This window comes from Haematobia irritans, chromosome 2 (assembly GCF_050003625.1).
Source record: "Haematobia irritans isolate KBUSLIRL chromosome 2, ASM5000362v1, whole genome shotgun sequence".
In the NCBI taxonomy this organism is placed as follows: Eukaryota; Metazoa; Arthropoda; class Insecta; order Diptera; family Muscidae; genus Haematobia; species Haematobia irritans.
This window is the reverse complement of record NC_134398.1, coordinates 39,653,176-39,664,389: the sequence shown is the minus strand read 5'-3', so window position 1 is coordinate 39,664,389 and position 11,214 is coordinate 39,653,176. Positions and strand designations below refer to the sequence as shown.

The 11,214-nt window shown below is 42.5% G+C and overlaps 2 protein-coding genes across 2 annotated transcripts; both read left to right on the top strand.

Moving 5' to 3' along the window:
* Positions 1–1,968: 1,968 nt before the first annotated feature.
* Positions 1,969–10,690, top strand: LOC142224006 (uncharacterized). The gene is made up of 3 exons (XM_075293815.1): positions 1,969–2,034; positions 2,251–2,340; positions 8,930–10,690. The coding sequence occupies exon 3, from the start codon at positions 8,934–8,936 to the stop codon at positions 10,011–10,013; it is 1,080 nt and encodes a 359-aa protein (XP_075149930.1). The 5' UTR covers positions 1,969–2,034; positions 2,251–2,340; positions 8,930–8,933; the 3' UTR covers positions 10,014–10,690.
* LOC142224534 (uncharacterized) lies at positions 3,472–8,910 on the top strand. The gene has a single exon (XM_075294314.1). The coding sequence runs from the start codon at positions 3,472–3,474 to the stop codon at positions 8,908–8,910; it is 5,439 nt and encodes a 1,812-aa protein (XP_075150429.1).
* Positions 10,691–11,214: the final 524 nt, after the last annotated feature.

Here is an 11,214-nt window from a genome sequence, read left to right as displayed (position 1 = left end):
TATATAGACCCCATATAAACCGATCTCCAGATTTGGCTTGCGAAGCCTCAAAGAGAAGCAAATTGCATCCGATCCGGTTGTAATTTTGAACGTGGTGTTAGTATATGATCTTTAACAACCGTGCCAGAATTGGTCCATATCGGTCCATAATTATATATAGCCCCCATATAAAACGTTCTCCAGATTTGACATCCGGAGCCTCTTGGAGGAGCAAAATTCACCCGATGCGGTTCAAATTAGGAACGTGGTGTTGGTATATGGTCTCTAACAACCATGCAAAAATTGGTCCACATCGGTCCATAATTATATATAGCCCCCATATAAACCGATCCCCAGATTTGGCTTGTGGAGCCTCTAAGAGAAGCATATTCATCCGATCCGGCTGAAATTTGGTACATGGTGTTGGTAGATGGTCTCTAACAATCATGCAAAAATTGGTTCACATCGGTCTATAATTATATATAGCCCCCATATAAACCGACCCCCAGATTTGGCTTGTGGAGCCTCTAAGAGAAGCAAATTTCATCCGATCCAGCTGAAATTTGCTACATGGTGTTGGTAGATGGTCTCTAACAACCATGCAAAAATTGGTCCACATCGGTCCATACTTATATATAGACCCCATATAACCGATCTCCAGATTTGGCTTGCGAAGCCTCAAAGAGAAGCAAATTGCATCCGATCCGGTTGTAATTTTGAACGTGGTGTTAGTATATGATCTTTAACAACCGTGCCAGAATTGGTCCATATCGGTCCATAATTATATATAGCCCCCATATAAAACGTTCTCCAGATTTGACCTCCGGAGTCTCTTAGAGGAGCAAAATTTATCCGATCCGGTTGAAATTTGGTACGTGTTGTCAAAATTGGTCCACATCGGTCCATAATTATATATATCCCCCATATAAACCGATCCCCAGATTTGGCTTGCGGAGCCTAAAAGAAAAGCAAATTTCATCCGATCCGGCTGAAATTTGGTACATGGTGTTGGTTTATGGTCTCTAACAACCATGGACAAATTGGTCCATATCGGTCCATAATTATATATAGCCCCCATATAAACCGATCCCCAGATTTGGCTTGCGGAGCCTCAAAGAGAAGCATATTTCATCCGATCCGGCTGAAATTTGGTACATGATGTTGGTATAGGGTCGCTAACAACCATACAACAATTGGTCCAATCACACAAAAATTGGTCCATATCGGTTCATAATCATGGTTGCCACTAGAGCCAAAAATAATCTACCAAAATTTTATTATATAGACAATTTTGTCAAAATTTTATTTCTATAGAAAATTTTGTCAAAATTTTATTTCTAGAGAAAATTTTGTTAAAATTTTATTCGGTTCATAATAAAATTTTCATCATTGTCAAAATTTTATTTCTATAGAAAATTTTGTTCAAATTTTATTCGGTTCATAATCATGGTTGCCACTCGAACCAAAAATAATCTACCAAGTTTTTATTCTATAGAATATTTTGTCAAAAGTCTATTTCTATAGAAAATTTTGTTAAAATTTTATTTCTGTAGAAATTTTTGTCAAAATTTTCTTTCTATAGAAAATGTTGTCAAAATTTTTATTTCTATAGAAAATTTTGTTAAAATTTTATTTCTGTAGAAAATTTTGTCAAAATTTTATATCTACTTTGTCAAACTGAATTATATACGTATTGGATCGATCTTTTTTGATTTAATATATACCACGTATGGACTTACATACAATTTAGAAGATGGTGTTAGGAGGTTTTAAGATACCTTGCACGCGTTACCGCAACTTAAGTAATTCGTTTGTGGATGGCAGTGTGTTTAAGTTCGAGTAAAGATTAATTGGACTTAATAGTGTTCGTTAGAATTTGTATACTACTTTTTGGTACATCCCTGCCAGAGTAGAAATGTCATAATTTGAATATTAATTTATCTTGTCAAAAGCCCCGCCTTCCGCCATCTTGGTTGAGAGCATCTCTCACTTTACTTGTTATCGATAAGCCAATTGGTGCGGTTGCAAATTTATCCATATCGTTGGAAATTATAGGTAATATTGTTTACCATTAATTATAATAGAAAACACCTTAATAAAACCTTCTGCTCTTGTTATATATTGAAAATATTAAACTATCGTGTTTTTATTTTTCCCTATATTTCCATACTTTTCGCATTCGGCGAACATTTTGATCCATTCGTACCGGATAATTGGACTTCGGAGTGGAAGAATTGGTTTAACCGGTGTTTTTCTAGGTTTTTGTTATAGACACAGTCCACCTGACCTGGTCATCAATTTCACCTTAAACTCAAACCAATCAGTTCATCATCCTCAACATCTGTTTCATCGTTTTATAAGGTAAGTGCAGTGCATTTTCCCTTATAAAGTGAGTTCGCGGTCGGTGCAACAACAAATATAGTGGTCGTCCGTCCATTTAAAGAAAAAAAAAGGTTGTTTTACAACGCTACGCGATCGGTTTTTATTATAAATATTCCTAAAAGTGGTGTACAAGTTCAGTGATATCAGTGAATATTAGTGTTTTTTTATTTAAAGTGGTTTATTTGCGTGAAAATATCGTTTTTCATTGTTTTTAAGTAAATTTTCATTTGCCGACGGCAAAACGCATTCAAGGTTTTTGTTTTTGTATTTCCATTTTGACGTCTGTGCAAATAATTTCGGAGAGAAATAACTTAAAGTACATATTTTCACCACTTTCGTACACTAATATTCACTATACACATATATCACTCTCTTTGTTTCGTATATTCACCACTTTTTCGCGTTTTCTGTGCTGAAATTTCATTTATTAATTATTGTTTCGTTCATTTGCATACATTTGAGAACATACAAAAGCTTTTATTTTGTTTTGTTCTCATCAGTGTTGCGCTCTTAGTCGATTGCTATAGTATAGTGACTAATCGGGCACATCTCGTACTATCGTGTTATCGGATATCGATCATCATTTGAATTCTTAAGGGGGCTATACACTACGTGTAATTCCCACATTAGAATTCAAGTTGAATTCAAAGGTTTGAATATTTCCCGGTTGGAATCGGGGCTTGAATTAAAACTCGGTATATTTTGAAACTTTTACGCTCTCACACTGAGAGAAATTATTCGATCATTCAAATATTTGGTAAATTTTGAATATTTATTGGACAGGTATTTATTATTATTGATTTATTTATACCTTTGTTTATTATTATTATTATTATAATTTTTCTTGTGTCAAGCGTTCGGGGGTAATATTTTGTGCACCCTACATTCAGTATTTTCGGTTTCTGGGAACGTTTGATCTTTTGTCGGATTTTCGCGAGTTGTGGACTCGAATTAATCTTTGTAACTCGAGTTACTTTTGCGTATTTTGCTATTTTTATTGAACGGAACCTTGTCTGAGTTTGGTAATTTTATTGGCCGTTGCTTCTTGGCTATATTGTAATTTCGTATTTGGTTACATTCTTCAATTTGGTAGTTGAACGTAAAGTTAGAATGTCTGTATCTCCCTTTGATCGCTTTATTCGCGTTTCGGACGCTCTTATTAAATTCCACGCCCATTTTAATGCCATGAAAGATGAGGAGTTAGACGTCTATAGCCTCGAGATTCGAAGTGAGGAATTGGGGAAGTTGTGGACAAAGGTTCAGGATTGCTTTGAGGAATGCGTGGCTAGTTTACAGGGTGCCGGAACAACGCAAACGAGCGATATTGAATCGGTGGACGGGAAATATGACGCGTCCCATCAGGCTTATATGAATTGTTTGTCCGCGATAAATCGAAAATTGGGCCAGTTTCGTCGGTCACGTAGATCATCGATCACTTCGTCTGCGTCTTCGGTCGTTGCAGCATCGAGACGGAGTATCGGGTCTCATAAATCGACTCAAGGATCCGAAGCGATTTGGGCTAATAACGCGACTACTTCGATACCGGCTGATCGGGATGGGCAGTCGCTGCCTAATGGCAAAGCCGGGTTTAGGGGTGAGGTGGCCGTTAGTGGCCCTCCACTTTGTGATATGGTTCACAATTTGGCGTTGCCACCGTGCGATACGGATGTATTTGAGGGCAATTTTCTAGACTGGCCTACATTCCGGGATTTGTTTCAAGCAGTTTATGTTAACAATTCAAGATTAACGGACGTCGAGCGTTTGTGTCATCTTGTGCGGAAGACCAGTGGCGAAGCTAGGGAAATTGTCTCGAAGTTTCCGCTGACACATCGAAGTTTTGCCCTCGCGTGGAAGGCCCTCGTTGATGCATACGACAATAAGCGGGTTCTAGTTCACAATCAACTTAAGTCTCTCTTTGCAATTTCGGCAGTATCGGTAGAGACAAGTGCGGGTTTGAAATCGATTCAACGTGGAATCAATGGCTGTCTTTCGGCATTGAATACGTACGAAGTTTCGACCGATAATTGGGACCAGATACTCGTTTTTATTTGCCTTCAACGTTTGCCGCGGCTCACACAGACTCTTTGGGAGCAGAGTGTTAGGGACAAATCAGCCCTTTCGTCGTGGGAGGATTTAGACGCTTTTTTGTCCGAAAGGGTTCGTACGTTGATGTGTTTGCATGATTTGCGGGAAGACACGTCTTCGAAGCGTTCTCAGGAAAAGAAGGTAAAAGCGCATTTTACCAATGCGTCTTCTTCTAAATCGTCGCGTGCTTCGTCGGAATCTAAGTGCGTTATTTGTCCTAAACATAATCATAGACTTTCGGCTTGCGTTAAATTTGGTAAACTCTCGGTATCGGAACGTTACATAGTGGTAAAACGTAACCGGTTGTGCTTGAATTGCTTAATGAAAGGTCATGAGATGAAGGATTGTCCAAGACAATATTCGTGTGCAAAATGTAATTCGAGACATCATTCGCTATTGCATCGCGATTCTACGCCGTCTAATAGCGCGACTTCGGCGACGGGTTCGACCAACACCTTGTCGAGTTCAGCGGCTAGTTTTCAACCGAGAACTATGCCTTCGGTTGATCAGCCGCAACCTTCTACCTCGTCGGCGTGCCTACCTCGCCAGGCATTTCATCCGACGCAAAATAGGGCCGTGCTTTTGGGAACTGCGATGATTAATATCATGCACGATGGGGTTTCATATCCGGCACGCGCTTTGATTGACCCCGCTTCAGAATCTTCGTTTCTGACGGAACGCTTTCGAAATCGGGTGAAACTACCGGTTCACGCGGCTAATGTTACAATTTCGGGGGTAAATAGCGCAATTTCGGCCAAATCGAGTAAAATGTGTAATTTGAAAATCGGATCTCCACTCAACGCGTCGGTTTTGTTGGAAACTATGGCTATAGTGCTCCAATCTATATCCGGGAATTTACCTTCCTTTACGGTGTCGCAGGAAGTTTTGTCTCAGATTCCGGATATTCGCTTAGCTGATCCGAATCTTTTCGTGTCGAGACCGGTCGATATTCTACTAGGCGCTGACTTGTACCCGAGAATACTATTAGAAGGTTGCCGGCAGATTGCGGCTCAATCATTGATAGCACAGAACAGTGTTTTCGGCTGGCTAGTAACGGGTCCGATTTCTACATCGCAAATTCAAACATTTACTACGACTATAGCGGTTGATGAAGAGGAAAATTTAGATAGAACGCTTTTACGGTTTTGGGAGTTGGAGGAAACACCACGTAAAGGGGTTTTGTCCCCCTCCGATAAGTTCTGTGAGGAAAATTACGTTCGGACAACGCGCAGAGATTCGGAAGGTAGATATATAGTTACACTTCCGCTAAAGGAAGAGCTCGGTCCTCGTGGATATTTGGGTGAGTCCCGAACAACTGCTTTGAGGCAATTTTATCGTAATGAATCGTCATTATCGAAAAGGCCGGACGTGAAATCAGTTTATGATAGTGTTGTTAAAGAATATTTGCATTTGGATCACATGAGGCCAGTATCCGCCATTTCTGCAAGTGATACACTTTCGTGTTATCTTCCACATCATCCTGTCATTAACCTCGAGAAGAAGACTTCCAAACTTCGCGTCGTATTTAATGCGTCTAATAAAACGTCCAACGGGAATAGTCTTAACGATATCCTTCACGTAGGTCCCACTTTGCAGCAGGACTTAGTCCTTCTTATTGTGCGATGGCGACTATTTAAATACGTGTTCAACTGCGATATTACCCAGATGTATAGGCAGATTCGAGTGGACTCTTCTCATGCTCCGTTGCAGAGAATTGTTTTTAGGGATTCTCCGACAAGGACAGTCCAGGACTATGAACTACAAACGGTGACCTTCGGTGTAAACTGTGCACCATATCTCGCGATACGGACACTGTTACAGTTAGCTGAAGACACTGAGGAGGAGTTTCCACTCGCGGCCGATATATTACGTAAATGTATGTACGTTGATGACGTTTTGACCGGAACTCATGACCTTGAAACTGCGATAATGGCTCGGGATCAATTAATCGCGGCGCTTGCGACGGCTAAATTTGAACTGCGGAAATGGACATCGAATTATAGAGAAATTTTAGATTCACTACCGCCGGAATATTTGGTTGATGCTCAATTGCTGGCATTTGTCGAGGCTAGCAATTCGAAACCATTGGGTGTGAGATGGAATGCTCAATTGGATGCATTCTACTTCGCGGTCGAGGCTATAGCAAAAAGGTGTGGATACACTAAACGGGAAGTGTTGTCGGCTATCGCGAGATTATTCGACCCTGTCGGTTGGTTAGGTCCAGTGATAATTGTGGCGAAGATTACCATGCGGGAGGTTTGGCTTGATCGCGTCGGCTGGGATGGAATACTGCCTTCGGCAACGGCATCCGAGTGGGAAAAATTTGTAGATAGTTATCCGGATGTCAATTCGATAAATATTCCTCGGTGGATTCGTTACACACCGTGCACTTCGGCCGAGCTTCACGTATTTTCAGATGCCTCGGTTAAGGCATACGCGGGGGTAGTATATATTCGAGTTTTGGCCCCAAATGGCGAGATTGTCGTTAATTTGCTATCGTGCAAGACGAAAGTTGCTCCGTTGAAATCGGTTTCTTTGCCTCGTTTGGAGCTTTGCGGCGCTGTTTTAGCGTCCGAACTCGCAAGAACGGTCATTCGAGAAATCGGTATTGATTTTGGTCGAATTTATTGTTGGACGGATTCGACTATTGTACTAGCCTGGTTAAAGAAAACGCCTTCGGCTTGGACAACATTTGTCGCGAATAGGGTATGTCGCATTCAGGAGAACGTCGGTGGTACGAATTGGTATCATGTGAGGTCGGAGGATAATCCTGCTGATCTTGGCAGCCGCGGTGTGTCCCCTTCGGATTTGGCCGCCTCTCGACTTTGGTGGCATGGGCCTCAGTGGCTATCGTGTAGTCAATCGGAATGGCCGGTTCGTGACACTTCCTCTTTTGACACCGACGTAGAAATTCGGTCTGTGAAGGCACATGCTTCTTTCGTTAATTCATACGAGGATGTTCTCGATAGATTTTCTTCTCTGGATAGAGCGCTGCGTGTTATCTCATATGTTATGAGATTCTTTTATCGGACGCATCCCGCTCATAGGCGTGATTGTAGCTATGCGGATCACAGTTTATCATCGTCTGAGATTAGGGCAACTAAAAGTCGCTTGATAGTGCTTGCTCAAAAAATGAATTATGGTAATGAATATAAGGACTTGATGGATAGGTCTTCGTTAGGTACTGGCAGTTCACTTGTTTCTTTGAACCCGTTCCGTGATGAAATGGGTGTAATGCGGATGTATGGTCGTTTGAGCCGCTCGCCTATTCTTTCGTATTCGGAGCGGCACCCTATAATTTTGCCCTACAGCTGTCGATTCACGAAGCTTTTGGTGGAATTTGTTCATTTGATTTCCATTCATGGAGGAAATCAGTTGATGTTGCGTATTCTTCGTATAGAATACTGGATACCTCGGGTGAGGAATCTTATTCGTTCGGTTATACATAGGTGTAAACCATGTCTTTTGGAGAGGAAACGGGTTTGTAGTCAGGTGATGGCTCCTCTTCCTCCGGAAAGAACTGTTCTCGACAGACCTTTTACTACGACTGGCGTAGACTATGCAGGCCCCTTTGAGGTGAAGTCGTTCACCGGACGTTATTGTCGCATAACTAAAGGTTATGTGTGCGTTTTCGTGTGTTTTGCTACTAGGGCGATTCATTTGGAAGCGGTTTCCGACTTGTCGACTGCCGGCTTTCTTGCGGCATTTCATAGGTTTGTTGCTCGTCGGGGTTGTCCTGCGACCATTTTCTCGGACAATGGGACAAATTTTGTCGGTGCGTCGCGTGAGCTTGAACGAAATTTCCGGGATGTAATTAGGGGAAGCAGTGATGTCGTGTCCTCTAAGTTTGCACACCAGGGCCTATCGTGGCGATTTATCCCAGCTGGTGCGCCTCATATGGGAGGCCTTTGGGAAGCTGGGGTGAAGAGTTTTAAGTTGCATTTCAGAAGGCAAATAGGGAATGTTCGTTTCACGTTTGAAGAGTTTTCGACGGTGTTGGCTCGTATTGAGGCTTGTTTGAATTCAAGACCTCTTTGTCCCCAATCGGATAACCCGCAGGAGCTTGACGCTTTGACACCGGGTCATTTTCTTATAGGTGCCCCTCTACTCGCCCCTGCTGAGCCAGTTATAACCGAACAGCCTCTTTCGTTGGTGAATCGGTTTCGTAAGGTACAGGCTCTTGCACAACAGTTTTGTGTACGTTGGAAAGAGGAATATTTGAAGAGTCTGCATATGAGATATAAGTGGAAATTTCCTCAGCGCGATGTTATGGTAAATGACCTAGTCGTTATTCGTCATGAACAGCTTCCACCAACTTCTTGGAAATTAGGTCGAGTCGTGTCGGTTCACCCGGGCGTAGATGGTCACATTCGGGTCGCGGATATACGTACGGAGAATGGCGTTGTAAGACGACCTATAGCTAAGTTGGTCTCATTGACCGACACTTCGGCGAACTCTTTGTAATTCGTATATTTTCTCGCAGTATCATGGAAAATACCTCGTGCTTCGCTGACGACTTGGAAAATTTCGAGGTTATTATGGATCAATCGGATGATGATACTGCGTGCCCCCTTGATATGTCGGCGGTCGAACGGGCATTGTTGGAGGAGCCGATGGCGATACCGTCGCCTGCCATTCCGGAGGTTCAGCTATCGCCCCAAGAAATTGAGAGTCCACCTCCGGTAGTTGTGGATGAGCCCGTGGTGGCGCCTGCTGTAGTAGAGGCTACTGATGTTGGTCGAACTCCTGCTCAATTGGTTTGCAGGGTTTGTGGAGGTCGTCACGCATTGCGGCGGTGTCGGAAGTTCCTCTCTCTTTCGATTGAGAAGAGGATACGTATGGTGGTACGACATCGCTATTGCTACAGATGTCTAGCACAGACCCACCAGTCGAAGGATTGTCCTAGCCGGCGTAGGTGCCCCAGTTGCTCCGGGGACCACAATGTTTTGTTACACGCTGCGGCTGTGGCGCCTCGAATTGAACATGGGAGCTCGAGGTCTGCTCAGCGGATTCGTAGTGGGAGCCATACGAATCGTCCGTCCGATCTTGCTGTGGCACGGTCATATTCCGATTTTGGCGGCGTCGGAGTTCTGCCTCTGCAGAATGTCGTTACTCTGGCGCCCAGCCTCGTAGTCCGCGTGTCCCCCCATGGTGTGTCCGTTCCGGTCCGTGCAGTAATCGACAACTGCGCGCGCCAAAGCCAAATCTGTCGTTCTATGGTCGAGAACTTAGGGCTACCGGTTACAAATATTGAGGGGGTCCAATTTTGCCGGTTGACAGTATCGTCCGCTTATGATCCAGAGCAGCGACTGACGTTTACTGCTCGTGTGCACGATCTAGGTCGTGTGTTGACCCCCGCCGAAGCCGTGCCAGAACGGATCAAGGAATCCTTTTTGGGATTACCTTTGGCAGATCCGCAATTTTACCGAGTGGGACGGGTTGCGATCGTTTTTGGTCCTGAGGTGTATGGGCGAATCATAACACATAGGGTGTATACGTCGCCCGGTCTCCCGGTGGCTCATTATACAATCTTCGGTTGGGTTCTGTCCGGGTTGTGTAACTGCTAGGGTAAATGCGCGAGAGCCCCCCTTTTGGGTTCTAACGGCCCCCTTTTGGCCATCGTTTTATTGTATCTCTTCGCGAGAGCCCCCTTTTTGGGGTTCTAACGGGTCCCCTTTTGACCCATCGATATATTGTCGCGAGAGCCCCCCTTTTGGGTTCTACCAGGTCCCCTTCTGACCTTACGTAATTATTTTTATTAGTTTTTTTTTGTAATCTAGTCTTAGGTTGAATTTGAAAAGATAAATGAATTAATAAATTGGATTTATGGTAAATGAACTGAAGGAAACTCACTTTGCACTGCACTTAGCCTCATTTTGTATTTTAAGTTTAGTTTTAGTTACAACATACCTTGATGTTGCAAGGCGGCCGGCAATGTTTAAGTTCGAGTAAAGATTAATTGGACTTAATAGTGTTCGTTAGAATTTGTATACTACTTTTTGGTACATCCCTGCCAGAGTAGAAATGTCATAATTTGAATATTAATTTATCTTGTCAAAAGCCCCGCCTTCCGCCATCTTGGTTGAGAGCATCTCTCACTTTACTTGTTATCGATAAGCCAATTGGTGCGGTTGCAAATTTATCCATATCGTTGGAAATTATAGGTAATATTGTTTACCATTAATTATAATAGAAAACACCTTAATAAAACCTTCTGCTCTTGTTATATATTGAAAATATTAAACTATCGTGTTTTTATTTTTCCCTATATTTCCATACTTTTCGCATTCGGCGAACACAGTGTTTAGATGAAGTTTCTACGCAATCCATGATGGAGGGTACATAAGCTTCGGCCTGGCCGAACTTACGGCCGTATATACTTGTTACACTTAAAAAATTAAAAAAAATTGTCGTGCGACGTAATCGATTGAATTCGTATTCATTAGGTCACGGCGAATGTCGATTCACATGCATATCTCTACGAGTAAGTACAAGTTTTTTCACTCTTACAACAAAAAACAAAACCCCACAGGAAGAGAAAACAAAACGAATTTGTATGCACTTGCATTGCCGAAATCATAAATGCTATTTTGGGCTGATTAGCATCTGTTAAAAGAGACAAACAAAAAACAAGCGCTTGGAATTTATGATAAAAGCAGCAAAAACTATTTCAAAAGCTATTCAGTGTGTGGCACGTATTTGGCCAACATGAATTTGTTGTTCAAACAAACCGAAAAAAAACGTTTACTCGAGTATAACATACTCGTA